General features: G+C 47.7%; 2 protein-coding genes across 2 annotated transcripts in view; one reads left to right on the plus strand and one right to left on the minus strand.

Moving 5' to 3' along the window:
* The window catches only part of ABHD3 (abhydrolase domain containing 3, phospholipase), a 43,172-nt gene extending 31,399 nt beyond the window's left edge, over window positions 1-11,773 (minus strand). Inside the window, exon 1 of the mRNA XM_054394669.1 lies at window positions 11,558-11,773. Coding sequence (XP_054250644.1) covers window positions 11,558-11,773 — 216 coding nt within the window. The remainder of the gene's footprint in view (window positions 1-11,557) is intronic.
* Window positions 11,774-12,175: 402 nt separating this feature from the next.
* Window positions 12,176-21,664, plus strand: part of MIB1 (MIB E3 ubiquitin protein ligase 1) — a 91,181-nt gene continuing 81,692 nt past the window's right edge. Inside the window, exon 1 of the mRNA XM_054394587.1 lies at window positions 12,176-12,404. Coding sequence (XP_054250562.1) covers window positions 12,176-12,404 — 229 coding nt within the window. The remainder of the gene's footprint in view (window positions 12,405-21,664) is intronic.

Raw genomic sequence — 21,664 nt, forward strand, 5'->3', positions numbered from 1 at the left:
ATTTATTGTGAAGGAGCACTCCAGTGTGAGCAGCTGCAGTAGATAGCTTAGTTCTGAGAACACGCAGGCTTCATCAACAATATGACCTTAGCAATCTTCTGAGACACTGATCTGAGGACCAGAGGACCACAGGATGCAGAGGAACCTGCTACTTCTGAAGCAGGAAACTGGTTGTTGCTTGCACCAGACTATTCTCCTGCATTCAAGTCCTATCTCCCCCATTAAGCTGAAGAATTCTTAGCCCACACAAAAACTGAAGAAAAGCAAAATCTGAAGTGGCTGAGGGAAAATGTGAGGTGAGGTCTGTAAAAGCCTACAGACAGATCTGACCCACAAGTGGAAGGCGTGGCCTTGCTGGTAGAGACACAATTCTGAGGCACACAGCATGTCAATGACTTGATCAACCATCCAGAAAGACTAAATGCTTGAGATAAAGATCCAGACACAAAGGCTGATGAGAAAGCAGAACGTGCCCTGAATAAGATGCTTTGTCTATTCTATATCCTAGACATCCATCTAAGCATTAGGTCTTGGAAGAAGCTCAATTTACATAGACATTAGGAAGCAATTCTGCCCCATGAGGGTGGTGAGGCACTGGAATAGGCTGCCCAGACAGGTTGTGGAGGCTGCATGCCTGGAAGTGCTGAAAGCCAGGTTGGTTGGAGTCTTGAGCAAGCTGGGCTGGTAGGAGGTGCCCCTGCCTATGGCAGGGGGTTGGAACTGGATGATCTTTAAGGTCCCTTCCAACACAAACCATTCTAGGATTCCATGAGAAGGTTTATCTGGTCTTTGACCACTCCCTTGTCTTGATTTTTCATGGGAGTATTACCAATGGCAGGCATATATGACATGCCATGGGCAAGCCAAAACTGATCACCTGTGCTGAGTAGTTTATGGTTGGTTGGTGGTGTGTAATCATGTCACTACACTGTCAATAGCAGTCATCTTCATCCCTTTGGATTTAAGCACTCCCCAGCAGATCCTTTGGTCAGGGATGTGGTGGCTTTTTTTCAAGTCTTTAAGATTTTATCCTTTGGCCTGCATCACATTTTGCAGAGCTGAAAGAAGAAAAGGCTCTGTTCTGCTCATGTTACAACCACTTCCAAGCAATTTAGTGATTGCAGATTGTGTCTGTGGGAAGGAAATGAGAGTGTCACTATGGTGCCTTGAAATCTGTCTGTGTTGTTGTCAGAGGAAGACAGTCCTGCATTCCCAGAGAGACTTGCTCTTTGTGCTCTGCTCTCTAAGTGCTTCATAAAGTGATTGCATCAGGCCATCTCTAATGGATTATAGATTAGTCAGAAAGCAAAGGGCATAGGGTTGTTCTTTCACATTGCCTCCTGGTTTATTTTGCTGAAGGAGTAGATAGAGAATAGTCATCAGAAGCAATTGGTTAGTTGCAGTGTGACTCACATATTCAGCAAGGAGGCTACACTGGTACTTTGTTGTCTTTCTTTAGGGGAGGTGGTTCTGTGATCATTTGGGGTTTGGGGGGCAGTTACTACCTTCCTACTGATGTTTCAGTGGACAGTTGCAAGCTGGTCCCAGCACAGTTCTCTGTAAGCACACTCTTGGAATTGATTGCAATAGGCACTGCAGCAGCTGAGGGGGGAGAGGAGCAAAGTGACTTTTAAATTCAAGGTTCTGTTTATTTATATTCTTTTTTATTTAACTTTAGCATTCATCTAACAAACTGGGGGAAAAAAAATCTTTGTGTCAGCTGGACTTATCTTGGGAAAGCTCCAGGTCTGTGCATAAGAACAGCTGAAAAGGTTTCCATCCACAGAGGGAAGAAGGCACTCACTGTTCCTGATGTTTATTCTCAGCAGGGGAATGGGAGAGAAAAAAGTGCATTTGGAAAATCCAAGCAGAATTTCTCAAGCCTTCCTCATGCATATCATAGTTTTTCTTTCCTTAAAGTATGAACGAAGCAGGGAATTAATGAAGTCAACATAAATGTTCTATGTTGGAGGCTCTTTGAGTTTCAGAGGGAAAAAAAAACAAATCTCTTTATGTTTGTACTCTTGGTGCTTGTGGCATCAGGAACAGCTGTTTCCCTGTATCCCCTTCTTGAACTTTGCTCCTCTTTACTATTATCCCCCATGTTCCCATGCAGCCATATCTTTTTCTTCCATGCATCTTCTCTTCACTCCCTCATGCAGTATTTGCCACCTTCCCAGTGGTAAAGTTGGAAGAAAGATAGGATTCAGAAGGAATGTTTTTTATTTATTTGATTTCACTTTCTGTAATTCCATTTCCTTCAAGGAGGTGCCCTGGTTTCAGCTGGGATAGAGCTATTTTTTTTTCACAGACTCACAGATTGCCTTGGGTTGGAAGGGACCCTCAAAGGTCATCTTGTCCAACCCCCCTGCACTCAGCAGGGACACCTCCAGCTAGAGCAGGCTGCTCAGGGCCACATCAAGGTTGATCTTGATTGTCTCCAGGGATGGGGCCTCAACCACAGCCTTGGACAACCTGTTCCAGTATTTCACAACCCTCATGGTGCAGAACTTCCTCCTGATGTCCAACCTAACTCTGCCCTGCTCCAGTTTCCAACCATTGCCCCTGGTCCTATCCCCACAGGTGAACAGTCCCTCCCCAGCCTTTCTGTCGGTGCCCTTCAGATATTGAAATGCAGCTCTAAGGTCTCTCTGGAGCCTTCTCTTCTCCAGGCTGAACAACCCCAGTGCTCTCAGCCTGTCCCTATAGGAGAGGTTCTCTAGCCCTCTGCTCATCTTGGTGGCCTCTCTGGACTCACTCCAGCAGGTCCATGTCTCTCTTGTGTTGGGGGCCCAAGAGCTGGGCACACCACTCCTGGTGAGGTCTCACCAGAGCAGGTCTTTCCCCTTGATTACAAATGCAGACACATAATCTAGAACTCTCACTCCATGTTTAGGTGGTTGAAGATCCTTCATCAGCTGCTTCAACATGAAGACTGCCCAGGATTTGTCTCCCTTGCAATGGTGCATGCAGGATCCAGCCTGCATGAAGCCAGTTCCCTGCGTTTGAAGCCAGCTGGCAAACTGCTGAATACAAAAGGAGGATCACATCAATCTGAGTCATCAGCATGTTAAATACTGGTAATGAAACAGTGCTTTGAGTCACCTGAAATGGTCACCTAAGAGTTAAAGTCTGTGAGGTATCACCGAGGATAATTCTCAGGAATGGAAATTAACTTAAAACTGATTCTCTTGTTCAGAGACCAGAGAGGACAGTCCATGGCATGCTGGAAACTGAGAACAGGAGACAGCACAGCATAGAATACATTCAAAACAAGCAAATATATTGAGGACATTTCTCTTCATCAAATTAATTCTTTTCATTAAAAATGTTACCAGAAGCTGCTACAGAAGATGGAAAATTTTCGTAAGAGTGCAGTAGAAGTGGATGTGGAATCTGGGTTAAATTTCTTCATGGCTCCAAGGCATCTTTATTGTAGCTTTAAGCTGAACATTTTCATTTACCTGTTTTCATTCCTTTATAAACACTTCAAAGTGGCTAAAAATCTGCATCTTATATTTCAGACACAAACACAAAACATTTTCAAGTGCTTTATAATGATGTGAAAAAAAACCCACTCATCCCCCAAACAATTGATTTACATATTGGGTAAACTCTTGTTCAACCAACACCAGGGGTCTGGCTCCAGCTGAATTCAGTGGAGCCAGAAATATGTCCAAGAATCTCCTTCCTTTAAGCAATTTCTAGTATTGTCTTTAGTATATTAATAGTGGAACTATAAATTCATAGGCATTAGACACAATCTTACATGAGATGGGTAGCAAAAATGTTGACAGTGTTTAGCAACAGATATTTCTTGCAGATTTTTACATTTCTTAGCTCTGTTTTTAATAAACAGAGATTTCAACAAGTACATCAGGGTGGACTAGAAATCTTGGAATTGAGGATTCTGTAATGTTGTGACTCAGAAACATGCTTGAGTTACTCTTTCAGAGAGTTACTGGAATTAAGCTGGACAGGGACTTTTGATAGCTCCAGAGGGACCTTTGACAAAGGCATGGAGCGACAGGATAAGGGGTGATGGCTTCAGACTGGAAGAAGCAGGACTTAGATTGGTCATTAGGAAGTAATTCTTCCCCATCAGGGTGCTGAGGCACTGGAACATGTTGCCCAGACAAATTGTGAAGGCTCCAAGCCTGGAAGTGTTGAAAGCCAAGTTGGCTGGGACCTTGAGCAAGCTGGGCTAGTAAGAGGTGTCCCTGCCCATGGCAGGGGGTTGGAACTGAATATCTTTAAGGTCCTTTCCAACCCAAACCATTCTAGGATTCTGTGATTCAGTTGCAATCAGTTCCCACTACAAGGACATTGAGGGCCTGGAATGTGTCCAGAGGAGGGCAGTGAGGCTGGAGAAGGGCCTGGAGCCCCTGGGCTAGAGGAGGGGCTGAAGGAGCTGGGGGTGTTCAGGCTGGAGGAGAGGAGGCTGAGGGAGACCTCAGTGCTCTCTACAGCTCCCTGAAGGGAGGTTGGAGTGAGGAGGGGACAGCCTCTGCTCCTTGGTGGCAAGAGACAGGAGCAGAGGAAATGGTTCCAAGCTGCCCCAGGGGAGGCTCAGGCTGGATCTCAGGAAATATTTCTGCACTGGAAGGGATCTCAGACATTGGAGTGGTCTGCCCAGGGCAGTGCTGGAGTCCCCATCCCTGGGGGTGTTCCAGCAGCTGTGGACCTGGTGCTTAGGGACATGGTTTAGTGTTGACCCTGCAGTGCTGGGTTGAGGGTTGGACTGGATGAGCTTGGAGGTCTCTTCCAACTGGATATATTCTGTGATTCTATTATGCACTGCTTCAGTAATTTTTCTGCTACTACTCAGTGCATATTCAGAGCCTCTGTAATCCAAGAAGGACCTGCACTTGGCTGTAGGCACATGAGCAGCAACAAAAGTTACTGTGCAGAGAAACCAGGAATGCTCTTAAAACATCTGATGTCCCAGGCAGGCAGCTGATTTTCCTATCACTCTGAAAATATGACCTAGCTGGTTCGGACCACATCTGAGGGTTTCAAGGAAGTATTTTCTTTACCATTTTTACAATTAAGAAATTTAATACCAGGAAGAAATTAATCCCTGCTTCCAGGGCATCTTCAAATTTAGACATCACCTATGAATAAAACTCCAATGTGTAGATAAACACTCATAAATATCTGGTAAGAAAACATTCAGTAATCCTCTGAGGTATGCTGAAGGAGGAGAATTCCTGTAGTTATGCTTGAGGTTGTAGTGTGTATGCTCTAGATTGCTACAGGGTTTTTAAAACTTATTTTATTTTGTCTTTAAATATGGAAAACCTTGAGCAGAACTTCCCAGGTGTGTTGTTTTCTCTCCCCTCAAAATAGTTCATCCTAGTCAAATGTAGAGCTTTAACCAAGGGAGAAGATGCAGGATGCTCCTGGGAAAAATCATAGAATCACAGAATTGTCAGGGCTGGAAGGGACCTCAAGGCTCAGCCAGTTCCAACCCCCCTGCCATGGGCAGGGACACCTCACACCACAGCAGGTTGCTCACAGCCACATCCAGCCTGGCTGCAAAAACCTCCAGGGATGAGGCTTCCACCACCTCCCTGGGCAACCTCTGCCAGTCTCTCACCACCCTCATGGGGAAGAACTTCTTCCTAACATCCAATCTGAATCTCCCCACTTCTAGTTTTGCTCCATTCCCCCCAGTCCTATCACTCCCTGACACCCTCAAAAGTCCCTCCCCAGCTTTCTTGGAGCCCCCTTCAGATCCGGGAAGGCCACCAGAAGGTCTCCTGGGAGCCTTCTCCTCTCCAGCCTGCACAACCCCAACTCTCTGAGTTTGTCTCCATAATGGTCTTATTTCTCCCAAAACAATTTTTTTTTCAAGATGTTGAGGTTTTTAGCCTCATAGACAAAAAAATCCTTCTTTTTAGCACATTTCCATAGTATTAGTTCTGTTTCACAGCAGGGAAATTAAGTGGTGTATTTGTAATGTGTTCCCTGCTCAGCCCTTAATCCTTTCCAGCATCAAGTGACAGAAGGAGAGGAAATGTCCTGAAATTGTGGCAGGGGAGGGTTAGGTTGGAGATGAGGAAAAATGTCTGTGCTGCAAGAGTGGTCAGGGATTGGAAGAGGCTGCCCAGGGAGGTGGTGGAGTCCCCATCCCTGGAGGTTCCAGAAAGGGGTGGCCATGGCACCTGGGGACATGGTTAGTGGCCATGGTGGTGTTGGGTTGCTGGTTGGACTGAATGATCTTAGAGGTCTTTTCCAACCAAAACCATTCTCTGATTTTATGATTCCTAGGAAAGAAATATCATATAGAAATCTTTTGGGAGAGAAACAGTGACACAGGCACTGTGGGTGAATGGCTGTGTTCTCATGAACAGTTTCATAGAGGGTGCCAGCAGGGTAGTAAAATAAAACCCCAAACCCACCAAATCCATTTGCTGTCTTGCATTAAAAAATGTTTTAATCTGCAGAAACTCGGAGGAAAAACACTGCCAATTGTCCAGGAGATTTCTGAAAATGGAAAAGAAATGGGAGCATAACAGGTGATGAGTAATGAAATAAAGCAGTGGAAATAGGTGCTGTGAGGGAGCAGCAGTGGTTTGGCATTAATTAGAGCTGGTGAATGGCCACCTGATGGCAGCAGAGCCTGAGCAATTGGGGATGGCTTTGTCCCCAGAGAAGCAAGGTACAGGCTGAGGTTTCCAACAGGTTCTTCAGGGTCTAGAAAATACAGAATCATAGAATCACAGAATTGTCAGGGCTGGCAAGGGGCCTCAAGGCTCAGCCAGTTCCAACCCCCTGCCATGGGCAGGGACACCTCACACTACAGCAGGTTGCTCACAGCCACCTCCAGCCTGGCTGCAAAAACCTCCAGGGGTGAGGTTTCCACCACCTCCCTGGGCAACCTGTGCCAGTCTCTCACCACCCTCATGGGGAAGAATTTCTTCCTAACATCCAATCTGAATCTCCCCACTTCTAGTTTTGCTCCATTCCCTCCCAGTTCTATCACTCCCTGACACCCTCAAAAGTCCCTCCCCAGCTTTCTTAGAGCCCCCTTCAGATCCTGGAAGGCCACAAGAAGGTCTCCTGGGAGCCTTCTCCTCTCCACACTGCACAACCCCAACTCTCTCAGTCTGTCTTCATAGCAGAGCAGCTCCAGCCCTCTGCTCATCCTCATGGCCCTTCTCTGGACACCTTCCAGCACCTCCAGATCCTTCCTGGAACAGAGGCTCCAGAACTGGATGCAGTACTCCAGGTGTGGTCTCAGCAGAGTGGAGCAGAGGGGGAGAATCCCCTCCCTGGCCCTGCTGGCCACACTTCTCCTGCTGCAGCCCAGGCTCTGCTTGGCTCTCTGGGCTGCAAGTGCTCACTGCTGGCTCCTGCTGAGCTTCTCATCCCCCAGCACCCCCAAGGCCTTTTCTTCAGGGCTGCTCTCAAGCCAGTCACTGCCCAGCCTGTATCAGTGCTTATTTATTTTCACTTAAGATTCTGTGGTATGTTTATCAGACCAGAAGTTTCTGGGCAGAGTAATGACATCTTTCTCATTTTAAAAAAGATAACATGTTGGGGTTAGACCTGATGATCTCTTGAGGTCCCTTCCAATCTCTAATGTACTGTGATACATTTAGGGCTTTTTCATTATTTAGTTTTGTTTTGTTTTGTTTTGTGTGTGTGTGTTTGGGTGGGGTTTTTTTGTTTGGTTTGGTTTTGTTTGGGTTTTTTTTTTTTCAGTAAAATGCTAGTTTTCATCTCATCCTTGGTTAGTTGAGTTAGTTCTACCCACAAGCCCAGCCTTATTTCTCTCTACAGCTCCCCCTAAAAGGAGGTTGTAGCACAGAACCACAGAAGTAACCAGGTTGGAAAAGACCTTTGACATTATCCAGTCCAACCTACCACTCAACATCATCCAATCAACCAAACCATGGCAGCAACTGCCTCATCCAGACTCTTTTTGAACACTCCCAGGGATGGTGACTCTACCACCTCCCTGGGCAGCACATCCCAATGGCCAATCTCTCTTTCTGTGAAAAAACCACCCCTGGCATAGCTTGAGACTCTGTCCTCTCCTATGTCCCTGGTTGCCTGGGAGAAGAGCCCAACCCCCACCTGGCTACAACCTCCCTTCAGGTAGTTGTAGAGAGCAATGAGGTCTGCCCTGAGCCTCCTCTTCTCCAGGCTGAACATCCCCAGCTCCCTCAGCCTCTCCTCACAGGGCTGTGCTCCAGACCCCTCCCCAGCCTTGCTGCCCTTCTCTGGACACCTTCCAGCATCTCAACATCTCTCTTGAACTGAGGAGCCCAGAACTGGACACAGCACTCAAGGTGTAGCTTAACCAGAGCTGAGCACAGGGCAGGATGACTTCCCTGCTCCTGCTGGCCACACTGTTCCTGACCCAGGCCAGGATGCCATTGGCCATGGCACTCAGGGGACATGGTTTAGTGGCCGTGGTGGGGTTGGGTTGATGGTTGGACTGGATGCTCTCAGAGGGCTTTTCTAACTGGGACAATTCTATGATTCTATGACTCTATAAAGCCAAGGCAGTTGCTTAATTTTTCCTAATCCTTTTCTTAATACTTTTGGCCACAAAAGGCCATAATACAAGAAAAAAAACCCTGCATGCTGGAAACTCCTTTCAGGGAAAGTCAGAAAATGAAAGTCTAGAATGCCTTAGGTTTTGAAGAGGAGGACTAATAAAACTGTTTGTTCTAATATAGTGCCTTGAACTGAGGAGGCAGAATGCTTGAACTGAGGTTGGTACAAATGAATAAGGTCTCCCTTTGTATTTTAAAAAGAAATCTTCATTCTGCTCCATATATGGCAACTAGATGCTTTTTCTCAACTCCTAGACAGCTTTTTAAAAATTATTATTAATTATTTTTATTTTATTTTTAATTTTTATCCTTCATATGACAGTTTGAGAACTTGAGATTTGTGCAAGGATGTAACCAAATCCACATAACTCAATGAGCTAATTATTCTCTTTCCAGATGGTTTGGGATTTTTTTTTTTCTTGATCATATAAATGCAGGCTGCCCACATGAGATTGTCTCCTGCTATAAGCACAGTCCCCATTCTGCACTGAGTGTTCCAGACCCTGCACTGCAAGTTCAGCTGTAATCAAACAAGACAGTCCAGAAAAACATCTCTCCAAGTCTCTTTCAATCCATGCAAATACTTAGATTAAGATTCCCTGCTGGAGCACAACATTATGCAGAACTGAAAGGCAACTGGGCAGAGTTTAGGCCAGGAGCTCTCTGGAATGGCTTAGATGAACAGGGGCATAGCCTCCTGTTCCCTGTGACTATGAGGGGTGTCTTGAGGGCTGTCCCTACCCTCTTGGAGCTGCTCTTACAAAAAGTGAACACAGGCTACAATAATAACAAGGAGTTCAAAGGGACTCCGTAAGGTTCTGTAGAGTGCTCAATTCTGCACAAATCAAAGCTCTTCTCTCTTGGCCCCTCACTGGATTGCTCTAATATGGCAGGAAGTAATGAGGAAGACCATAGTTACTAGCTGGAGGATGGTGTGAGTCAGCAGTATATGGCATTTTGGGTATCCTGAAGGGAACTTGTTCTGTAGCTCTTTTTGTGCATCCAGATTCCTGCACTGAATGCATGTGAGTGAGGCTGTGCAGTTACAAGCAAGAAGGCCTAAAGCACTGTGCATTACCGTCCTCCAGCCTGTGATTCAGCTGCTCTGTCATGACTACCTGAGGTGTGGCAGGCAGCAGTGCTTAATTACAGCAGCACTGCTCAGGGAAATAAAGCCTGTGGCAGATGAGCTTCAGTGCTGCTGCTGGAGCAGGTTAAGGCATTACCTCTCTGCAGTCTGCCCTGGTGGTCTCCTCCTGTACAGGGACAGAGCAACCCTCCCCCAGTCCTTTGCCTCTGTTGGTGTTAGGTTTGAGGAGGCTTATGAGCAAGTATGATTTCTAGATTGCACACCCAAGAAGCAAAGAAAGAAACCTTCTACTAACTCCACTAGCGAGGTCTTGGTGGAATTTATCTCCACAGTTTGAGGGATGATAGGTTGAAATCCCTGGAGTGTGAGCACGTGTTGGCTGGAAGGCTGTAAAAAAGCCATTCTGTGTCATAAAATTCAAGTTTAGGAAATGTGATTAACTCTCAGCATTCATCAGGAGAACAGGCTTGTTGAGGGACCAAAGTCTTGTTGGAAGCACTGAAAATGCCACATGCGTTTAATCTGTGCAAAACCAGCCGACAAACTGACCTTCTCTGCCTGCAAAAAGGCTCTAGGAAAACAAGTTATTTCAGCTGGGAAGTGAATGTGAGTTCTTTCTTAAGGTATTACTGTGTCTAGTCTCCCACTGCAAACAAAATGCTGACACATGCCTGGTTTCTGCAAGCAAATCATCTGATGGAAGAAGGTGAGTAGGAGAGTCAGGGGCTATTTGGACAGCCGGAGCAGGAGAAGGATTAGCAGACAGGAGCAGCTCCAGGATAGTATCTGCCTGCATGCAGTGCTGCTGAACTGCAGCAGCAGACTCTCTGCATGTCTGTAATTCAGAATTGCTTGGAAAAACAAATTTAACTCTTCTGATTCTCTCCAGGAGAACTAATTCTGACCTCAGACTTGGCTGGTTTTCCTGTCACAGGTTTTCTGGTTTCAAAAAGGCTTTTTTATCCAAGTCTACCAAGAACAATGTACTCTGGTTATCTTTAGACATGCATAAGCCACAACCATGAAAGTATGGAGAAGTAGAACAGGGCAGATGGGAACATGAGGACCATAGTTAAAGCCTAGCTAGAGCCCTTGATAGAAAGGGGAATTCTGCCCTGTGCTATTTAATTTCAATCACATGTACCCGATGTAAGAAGCTGGTAGGAGCTGTGGGGAGCAAAGCCCCAGTGCCTACTCACATGCCTGCCTAGGGCCGGTGCTGAAGGGTCTGGAATCAGGAGCAGGAATCAGACACTGCTTGGCAGTGCCCGTTGTCAGGACTTGATTTCACGCTGAAGGTTCTTTAGCTGTAGCATGGTTTAGGAAGGGCTGGATTATGTGAGGAATGTGGTGGTAGTCTCTGGTGGTTTATGCTGGAAAGCACTTTGAGATCGTGGAGTCCAACCATGAACCCAACACTGCCAAGTCTGCTGCTAAACCCATGCTAAACCATGTCCCTCAGCACCACATCTAGGCAACTTTTAAACACCTGCAGGGATAAGGACTCAACCACTGCCCTGGGCAGCACATTCCAGTGTTTGAGAACCGTTTCAGGGAAGAAACTTTTCTTGTGTCCAACCTAAACCTCCCTCAGTGCAACCTGAGGCCATTTCCTCTTACTCTTCTTCGGAGAAGAAACCAACTCCAACCCGGTTCCAGCCAGGACTTGCAGAGAACCAAAAGGTCTCCCCTTCTCCAGGCTGTACAGACCCAGTTCCCTCAGCTGCTTCTTAGAGAACTTCTACTCTACAACTTTGCTGTCCTTCTCTGGACCCACTCCAGCCCCTCAATGTCCTTGGAGTGCGAGGCCCCAGACTGAACCCAGTACTGAAGCTTGCAGTCCCATCAGTGCCGAGGACAGGCCGACAATCGCCTCTCTAGACCTGCCGGCTCAAACCAGATCAGTGGTCAAGAAAGGTTCCCGCCGACCCTTCCGGCAGAGGCGGGAGGCAGCGCACCACCCCCCCTGAGCCGCCGCCCGCCCTCTCCGGCCACAGCCCTGCTCAACAAACGCCGCTGCTCGGCCAGCGCCCCCCGGCCCCGCAGGGGGCGCCCCAGCACCGGTCCGCCCGCGGCTGCGCGGGGGTTGGCTGCGCGGGGGCTGGGTACGCATGCGCAGCTAGGGCTGGCGGCTGCCGCTGTCTCCCTGGTGCCGTCGCGGCCGCAGGTCCCGGATGTAGCGGCGGACGCGTTGGGCCGGCGGTGGCTTGCCGCTGTGGGGGGCGGGCGGGGAGGAGGCCGCTGGGGATGGGTGCGTAGGGAGAAAGGAAGCGAGCGAGGATAAGAGTCGGCCGGAGCCTTTTGCCTGCCAGCTCCCGCTGCCCCGGTCGCCCCCCGCGGCCCGTCGGAAGGGCTCCTGCCTCCCCTGCTCGCCGCCGGATTGCTCCGCCCTCCCCTCGCACCGACACCCGCGCCCTGCCTCCACACCGGCCCCATCGAGGTCCCCTCTCGCCACCGGCGGGCTGCGCGCCTTCTCCAGCCGCCGCGGGGCCCGGGCCCGCGGGGCGTTGCCGGGATGAGCAGCTCGCGGAACAACCGGGTGATGGTGGAGGGAGTCGGGGCCCGGGTGGTCCGAGGCCCGGACTGGAAGTGGGGGAAGCAGGATGGCGGCGAGGGCCATGTGGGCACCGTCCGCAGCTTCGAGAGCCCCGAGGAAGTGGTCGTGGTGTGGGACAATGGCACCGCCGCCAACTACCGCTGCTCCGGGGCCTACGACCTCCGCATCCTCGACAGCGCGCCCACCGGTGAGCCGGGGCGGGCGGGAGGGAGGGACCCTTTGGCGGGCTGTGGGGAGCAGTACCCGAGGGCCTGGCAGCGGGGCGACGGTCCGGGTTCAGCCCCGCGGGCGAGCCGCTCCCCGCCTTCCCCCTGTCGCCTTTCCCTTTGTTTGTTGGGGTTTTTTTGTTTTGTTGGGGCGCGGGGGGTGGGGGGTAAGTCAGCTACCCAGCCCCTTGCCTTCGCATGGCTGCCCGTGCGTGTGTGCATGTTTGTGTATCCCTGCCGGCTTGGCAGAGTGCATGTGTCGTGCGTGGCCGTGGGGCAGACAAAGCAAAAGTGATCTGCCATGGGGAGCCGGCTCCGGTTGTGCAGGGGCGGCAGGGAGGGAGCCGAGAGGATGGTAGCTCAAGGGTTTGTTTTGTTTTATCCCATCCCGGCCCTTGAATTTGTATTTCAGAGCTGATTTGTAAAATGGTGCCTGTCGTTGAGTCGAGTGCAGGAACGGTTGCAGGGAAGTGTAGCAGCACCGTTTTGCTGAAGATTACAGCAAGTGGTTGAAACTGTTTTTTTGTCTGTTGATTGGCTTTTATCTGCATTGCCAGACCAGCTCTAAAGCAGAGAAGGTACTTGGTACCGAAAAAGCATTCCTTCATTCTTTCAATCACTTGGCTGCTTGATATTTTATGCTTTAAATCCAGTCAGTTTGGACAATGATCTGCACTGACATTATGCGGCAGCCTTAGCGTTGCAAACTCTGCAGGGAAGGGTTCGTTTTAGCACCTGTTTTTACAATGAAGACTTTACAAAGATATCGTTTGGTTGCATCAGAAATACAGGGGCCGAGGAGGATAGCCTCCATAATAAGATGATTTGGCTGATTTGTTGGGGGTGCTTAGAGGTAACGTGGCTTTCATTTAGCATATAATGGAGAGGAGACACCGTCTTTGAGCCAGCTATGTGCAATGTTACAGAAAGAAAAATTACAGCAGCAGGGTGAAGCTAACAGACTGATAAAGAGACAGCATCATGGAATTCATTCTCCTTACAAAAATGTTGCTAAGAGAAAAACCCGACACACCACAATCGCACGGTTCACCTTTGGGATGGGTTTAATTTTCCCGTGTCTGGGTATCTTCCTCTCCCCTGGCTTCATGGCATGGTTTTTGTTGTTTTGTAGGTTAGGTGCTATTAAAATGAGCTGAAAATCTTTTTGAGATGGACCTTGGAGCAGGAAGTTAAGAGTAGTCTTTCAGGTTGTGGATCCTTGTCTTGCAGATGTTTATGCTTTGAAACTTTACCTGCATTTGATGTCGTGTAGAAACCAGTGGGACTACTTCTGCTTAAAGCTGAGGTGTGTGCTTAAATGTTGGACTGTGAGCCTCGAATGCTCATCATTCTAGCTCTGCTTGAGCCCTTTGTAAGCTGAGGGTATGCTGTTAACTGCATCTGGAAGCCTGCTCTTAAACTGTGCTCAGTTTTAAATCCCCAGTTTTTGTTTGGATTGGGTTTTTTTGCTGCTTTTTAGTCCTTCTAATTTTCAGTTATATTTATACTCTCATTTTGGAATTTTAATTTCTGCTTCAGGTAGGGCTGTGTATGTTGCTGTGGGAAAAACTCACAAAAGTTGCTGTTTTCAGCCTTTACAAAAGGGTATTTCTCTTCTACTGAGGTTTTCAGCCCCCCATGTGTATGATCCTCAGGGAACTGCTGGGTGGAGCCACCCAGGGCTGCTTTTTGCTAGGGGGAGTTATTTCTGAGGCCGTGGTTCCATGTAAAGCAGTGGCACCAATTGGACTGCAATCCTGGCTTTACTACTGATCCAGATTTATATTCTGGGGCAAATCACTTTCCTTCTAAAATTTTCCACTTTCTTATACTTATTTTTCTTCATGGAGTGACCAACCATGGCTTAGAACAAGGGACTCTGACTTGGGGTGATAGTCTGGTACTATCTCTAGGAGTATACAGATCACTTGTGTGTGAAGAGTTAAAGGAAGGGTGGGATTAGGTGGTGGAAATTTGTGCTGGTAGTATTAATGATGCTGTTGAGCAAGGGAGTGTTGTAAAAGATGAGGTTTTGTGTTGGTGGTGCTTTCAGCATTAAATCATGGCTCTTGCAGTTTAAAATGAAAAAATATCTGTTTCATAAATGAACAGGCACAAGATGACTACATGTTCATAGTGAGAATATACATAAAAATGCAGCTGCAGGAAGCACAATTAAAGTAGTTATTGCTGGGAGTTCTTTTATTAGCTATTCAGAGCCAGACTTGATTGTAAGTTCTTAACAATGGTGCTTGCAGCTGGAGCTGCTGCTCTGGGGAGTTTGAGGCTTGCACAGCGCAGACAGTAGTGATGCAGCAGGAGCCCACTGCCTGGCAGAAGCACTGTTTGAGGCTCATTCTGTTGAATAAAAACCAGAACCTGCCCTCAGCTGGATATCTGTAGGTGCTTAGCTAGGCATGCACCTTTACTTTGATGCCAGGACCATGCTTCCCAGACTTGATGATGTGCTGTTCTTTTAATGGTAGGCTCCTACCAGCGTTGCCAGGCTGTGTTAACTTTTAATGACACTTCAACAGCCTTAGTATTAAAATTTCAAGACAGTCTGCTTTAAAGTCAAACCTTGTGGATGATTTACATGAGAGACCTGCAGCTGTTTGGTCTTGAGGAGGCTGAGAGGGAATCTTATTAATGTCTATAAATATCTGAGGGGTGGGTGTCAAGATGAAGGGGCCATGCTCTTTTTGGTGGTGCCCAGTGATAGGAGAAGGAACAAGGGGTAGAAGCTGGAACCCAGGAGGTTTCACCTCAACGCAAGGAGAAAATTCTTTACTGTGAGGGTGCTGGAGCCCCTGGAGCAGGCTGCCCAGAGAGATTGTGGAGTCTCCTTCTCTGGAGACTCTCAAGACCCATCTGGATGTGTTCCTTTGTGACCTGTTCTAGGTGACCCTGCTCTGGCAGGGGGGTTGGACTCGATCTCTGGAGGTCCTTTCCAACCCCTCATATTCTGTGATTTTATGATCTCTTGTAAGCTGTTTGCTCCAGAGGCAGTCACCTGGGTGAGAAGTGGTTTGTGATAGAAGCTCTTTTATTTCTGAGAGATATCTACCGTGCTGCTGTGTTTGTTACCTGTTGGTGAGCATACTGACCCTGGCCAGCTTGTCTTTAAGAAAGACAGAGCAGCTGAGAGGGATCAGGAAACTGGGAATCAGAAAAGAAGCAAATTTTCAGTTAGAAGTTGAGTTAGGTCCTGTGTAGTGTGCTCCAAATGGAATGCATGGAGGGGTGCAATACATGAACAGTGTGATGTGGCTGCAGGCAAATCCCGGTCTTTCTGTAAATTAGCTGTTTGCCAGGATCTAAGTGCCTTGAGAGTCCCCTTTTTCCTGTAATGTTGTGGAAAAGAAACAGTTCTGGAAGCTGCTGAACAGAAGCTAGAAGTATGCTCACACAATACTCGGTGCTCATTGCAGGCACTTCAGTTTTGTTGTCTGTCTGAGGAGGATTTGCTTTCTATGTGGCTTAGACAAAAATTCCTTTGTCATCCATTTCCTCTTCTCTGTGGTCGGTTCAAAGTAACAATGTTATTTTCCTGCTTAAAATATTTACCCAGTTGCCTTTGAATAAGGAGAAGTGGTTGAGGGGCTGGGGTCCAGAGGAGGAATCTTGCCGTGGGATTATCCAGCAGCTAGAGCGAGAAGAGCTCTGTGCTGGGTTCTGCCAATACAGCAAATGCAGATGCTGTCTGTTGGAGATGGGAATGATTTCTGTACTTGTGTTGATAGCTTTCTGTAACCTGGAGAGCTGCATCAGTCACCACAGAATCACAGAAATGTCTGGGCTGGAAGGGACCTCCAAAGCTCATCCAGCCCAACCCCTCTGCAGTCCGCAGGGACATCCTCCACTAGATCAGGTTGCCCAGAGCCTTGTCGAGCCTCACCTTGAATATCTGCAGGGATGGGGCCTCAGCTCCCTCCCTGGCCATCCTGTTGCAGTATTCCAGCAGCCTCATGGTGCAGAACTTGTTCCTAACGTCTAACCTAAATCTGCTCTTCTCTAGTTTGAAGCCATTGTCCCTCGTCCTGTCACTGCAGGCCTTTGCAAACAGTCCCTCTGCAGCCTTCTTACAGCCCCCTCCAGGTACTGGAAGGTTGCTATTGGGCCTCCCTGGAGCCTTCTCTGTGCTGGAACATTTTAAAAGGTAGACCACCTCAGGTGATTCTTCCTCTGTATTTGTTTGTTTCTTCTTGCATTTAGCACATCAAGTGCAACTTAAGGCAGATTTTCTTAGTCAAGATTTTTTTTGCTGACTGCTCACAAGTATAAAACTAATAGCTTTATAAGCAGTGGTACTTGGGAAGCCTGCTGCTTTGTTTTTTATAAACATGTCCTTTGTTCTTCCTGCCCTCCCCCCATGTCTCCTATGCAATAATCCTCTCCCTCCTCGTGTGTCTTGTGCTACCCTTACCAGATAGGAGCCATGCTTTGGCAAGTCTGGCATCTCTTATACAGAACAATTGCCTCACAGGCTGCTGCCAAACAGGGTATTTAATAGCTGGGTTATGTTTGTTGGGCCACTGCTTTATGTTCTCACACTGTTTGTTAATCTACAAGATGCTTTGGATGCAGTATGCCTGGAATCTGTGTGTGGTGTAAAAATTATATGGAGGGGGAGAATGGGAAGAACAAAACCGTGCCCTTGCTTTTTAAATTGGAGTGTAAAGGAATCAGTTTGCTGAGTGGTCAATGGTAGCTTTCTGGTATTGCCACTGTGATGTGAAGGGATTTTGGTTTACAGTTCAGAGGAGAGTAGCAAGTCTGTGGGAAACCAGATTTTGCTGGTTCTGACAAGTAGTTGAGATCACTTATGCTGTGCCTAACAGTGAGTGGTGCATTCAGAAGAGTGTGGCCAGCAGGTCAAGGGAGGTTCTCCTCCAACTTTATTCTGCCCTTGTAAGGCTACGTCTGGAGTATTGTGTCCAGTTCTGGGCTCCCAAGTTCAAGAGATACAAGGACCTGTTGGAGAGAGTCCACAAGGGCCATGAAGATGCTGGGTGGCCTGGAGCTTCTCTGTGAGACCTGGGGCTGTTTAGTCTGGAGAAGAGCAGCCTGAGAGGGGATCTTCAGTGCTCAGCAAGAACTAAAAGGTGGGGAGCAAGAAGATGGGGCTGAGCTCCTGTGACAAGACAGGGGGTAGTGGGCACAAACTAGAGCAGAGGAGGTTTCAATTAAGGGAAAAATTCTTTCTTGTAAGGGTGCCTGAGCCCTGGAGCAGGCTGCTCAGAAAGGTTGTAGAGTCTCCTCTGGAGAGATTCCAAACTCACCTGGACATTGTGATCTTGGGCAGCCTAATCTTGTTGGGCCTGCTTTAGCAGGGGGGGTTGGACTAGATGATCTGCAGAGGTCCCTTCAAACCCTCACCATTGTGTGTGTGTATTTTACTGTTAAAAAACTCCCTCATTGGGCAGCTGTGAATTGCCACCTAATTAGCTTTAGTATAAAAGAGATATCCCTAACAAACCCATAGAGCAACGAGAGCAGCTCTGCTTCTGTTTCCTTTAGCTGCAAGAGCAAAGAAGGTTTTTAAAAACTTGTAGGCAAGGACTCTAAAACTGACAAATAAGTGAGTGGTGACAGAGGAGTGGTGAGCTGGGTAGTCCAGGGAAGATCTGGGAATAGTGCAATTTACTGTGGCAGGGACATAAAGGTGGGAAACTAATGGGAAATACAACTAATAAAATGAGTAATGACAGATGGAGGTTAGGGATGCTGGATGTTTGTGGTGTGCTGAGGTTGGAGGGACACTAGGAAATGGCTGCTATTTAAAAGTAATTAGGCTTGGTAAAAGTATCCTCATTACCTGGTTTGTTTGGATGTTTTTTTTTTTCAGTGCAGTGTAGAAGATGATACAAAAGTGGTTTTGTTTTGAAACAGCCCACTCCTAGGGAATTTTGAAGAATATTCAGGTTTAGCTTTTGCATTCTCTCATTTCAGAGAAGTAAAATGCTCTTCTGGTGCACAGCTGGCCAGCTGCAGGGCTGGTGTTTGAATTCTGAAGTTTGATGGCACATTTAATGTATTGCAGTAGTTTCATTGAGGTATTCTTTCCTTATATAAGCTCTCTAAATTGCATTTCTCCATCTCTCTTAAACAGCCTTTCAGAGAGCTTTCACATAAACCAGAAGTGGTTTATGTGACAGATACAGGTTGCATTTGGGGCAGGATTTCAGTTTGGCTCCAGAGCTTACACCTCATCCAGTCTCCTACTTGCTCCTGTGCAGTGTACTTCGATTTACAGCACAGTTCTGGAGCACACAGACTGGTCTGCTCTTTGGTGAGAGTGAGCTGAAAGAGAAGATCTCAGTGCTGATGAGCACTCAGTCCCTGAGCCAGAGCAAAGCTTGTCTTCAGCACTGTCTCTTTCCCTCTCCAGAAACGTGGCTAGTGCCAACATCAGGTTCTTAGTACTGAATTTTGGCAGGTAGATGGTGATGAGTGGATGGAGACCATGGTGACACAGCCTGTGCAGGGCCACAGTGGAGCAGGCAACCATGCTGCAGCCTGTGGAGCATCCCATGCTGGAGCAGGGGATGTGCCTTGAAGGAAGCTGCAGCCCAAGCAGAGCCCATGCATGAGCAGTGTTCTCCTGGAGGACTCCAGCCCATGGAGGGGAGTCACTCTAGGGCAGGGGAAAAGTGTGAGGAGCTAATATGAACTGCCCAGAGCCCCTTGTTCCCCATCTTCATTGACTTTCCTTCACTGAAGGGATTGTCAAGCACTGGAGCAGGCTGCTCAGAGAAGTGAATGAGTAGCCATCCCTGGAGGGATTTTAAAGACATGTAGACATGGTGCTTGGGGACAGGCTTTAGAGGTGTCTATCACTTGGCAGTGTTAATGGTTAGGCTCCGTTATCTTAAAGGTCTTTTCCAACCAAAATTATTCTGTGATTCTGTCTCCCCTGGGGAGGAAAAGTGAGATGGAGGAGTTGGGAATGAGGGAGTGAAGTTGCGTCCAGAAAGAAGTAGGAGTGTGAGCAGAAGATGTTTTAATTTTTGTCTTTCTCACCATCCCCTTTTTCTTTTCATTGGCTATAAATTTAATTTCCCCCAAGCCGTGCCTTCTTTGCCTGTGATGCTAGTTGGGAAGTGAGCTCGCTTTCATCTTGACCTGCAAGCTTGTTCATTTTATTTTCACTCCTTGTTGAGGTGGGAGAGTGAGAATGTGGCTTGGTGGGTGTCTGCCAGGCAGCCAGGGTCACCCCACTACACTTCTGTACCTCTAGTTCCTAGTTCCAATCTCTCAGCCTTTTGTAAAGCATGCTCTTGAGTGCAGCAGCTCGTATTTTGCTTGTATGCTGAAGATGAGTAAGAGTTCGGCTGTGATGTTTTGTGATCCAGTAGTAGCACCTCTTTCCAGCAGATGAGCTTCAGTCTCTCTGTTGGCTGGCCCCAGAGGCACACAAACCCACTTCTTCCTCCATCTCTGAGTGCAGTGGTTAAACATCCTGTGACAGGATAACCTTCCTGCTCCCTCCCTGCAGCTCTTGGTTTGCTGTGCCAGCAGTGCTGCAGCGCTGCCAAACCAATCCAGCTGAATGTTTCTCTGCCTGGCTGTTTTTTAGCTGGGTACCTTTCTTAATCCAGTTTACAGCTCAGCTGTGCAAAAATCTTTTGCTGGCAGAGTGGACAGAACGGGGCAGCGTGGTCAGGTGAGGCATGCACTGAAGTGGGTGTTGCTGTTGGTGTCAGGAGATGGGAGAAGAAAGGCTCCCATCTGTCAGGGTGGTGTTGATCCAGATGGGAGGCTCAAGCAGAGACGCCAACTGCTGACTGACACTGCTCTCTTTTAAGCCCCAGACACTATAGTCTGTAGAATGACTTTTGAGTCAAATATCTTTGTTTTATTTTCCGTGTTCTTTCCTTAGGTAGTTTTTCTGAGCTTTTGCCTCATTGGCTGGAAGTTTCAGTTTGCTCTGAGGTGACCCAGTTCTGTATTCTGTGCCTCCTGATTATAGCTCTTTTTTCCCCCCTCTTTCCTTCTGCTTGGACAAATTGAAGAATCGTGCAGCACTCAACATCCAGAATAAATGTGGTCCTTGGCAGACAGTCTTTCCTGAAGTTCAGCAACCATTTAAAGAAAGAATCCAGAGATGTGGAAGTTTTCTGTTTCTGTGTGAAATGTTAAAAATCTTCCACCAAATACCATCCCTCAGACCCAGGCACCATAGAATCACAGAATGGTTTGGGTAGGAAGGGACCTCCAAAGCTCATCCAGTCCAACCCCTCTGCACTCAGCAGGGACATCCTCCACTAGATCAGGTTGCCCAGAGCCCTCTCCAGCCTCACCTTGAATATCTCCAGCGATGGGCCCCAATCACCTCCCTGGGCAACCTGTTCCAGTGTTTCACCACCCTCATGGTGCGGAACTTGTTCCTAACATTCAACCTAAATCTTCTCTGCTTTCATTTCAAACCATTGCCCCTCATCCTATCACTGCAGGCCTTTGGAAACAGTCCCTCTGCAGCCTTCTTGTAGCCTCCTTCAGGTTACTGGAAAGGTGCTAATAGGTCTCCCCTATACCTGGTTAGACTTTTCTAAGGAAGGCAAACAAAGCATCAGCAGATTGATCTGAATCCTTTTAATGTACCAGCTCCTGAGGACTACCAAGAACCAGTCAGCCAGTGCAATACGATTCCTGGCTGTTATTCTAGCTGATGCTGTCTCGTAGAGTGTTACAGGTCATCAAGTTGCACCAGGGGGGGTTTAGATTGACTCTTAGAAGCTTCTTGACTTAAAATGTTCTCAAATCCTCGCACAGGCTGCCCAGGGAGGTGGTTGAATCCCCATCCCTGGAGGTTTTTCAAAGAGGCAGAAGTGTGGTGCTGAGGGCCATGGTTTAGCCAAAGCCTTGGTAGAGTCAGGGAATGGTTGGACTTGTTTTGGTTGTGAAAGACGTTTAAGATCTTGAATTCTGTGATCACCAAGGACCAGCCATCACAGTCGGAGTGTGCATAACTGGGTAGTCAGCTTTCTCCTTCTTAACCCTCCATGCTGGAAACATGGTCACTTAAGGGGTTGTGTAGGGGGAGAAAATACAGAGATTTCCAGTTTTAATTGTTGTTGGGAAACAGCAAATACCTATTACTGTGAGCAAGTTAGTTAAAGAATGAGTTTGGTATCCCAGCTGTGTTGTCTGGTAGTTGGAGTTGGCAGTAGGGGTTATAGAATTGGCTGTGCTAAATCTTCACCACTTCAGCCCAGGCTTTGTGGAAAGGTGTGGCTGG

The sequence above is a fragment of the Indicator indicator genome, chromosome 31 (genome assembly GCF_027791375.1).
Source record: "Indicator indicator isolate 239-I01 chromosome 31, UM_Iind_1.1, whole genome shotgun sequence".
In the NCBI taxonomy this organism is placed as follows: Eukaryota; Metazoa; Chordata; class Aves; order Piciformes; family Indicatoridae; genus Indicator; species Indicator indicator.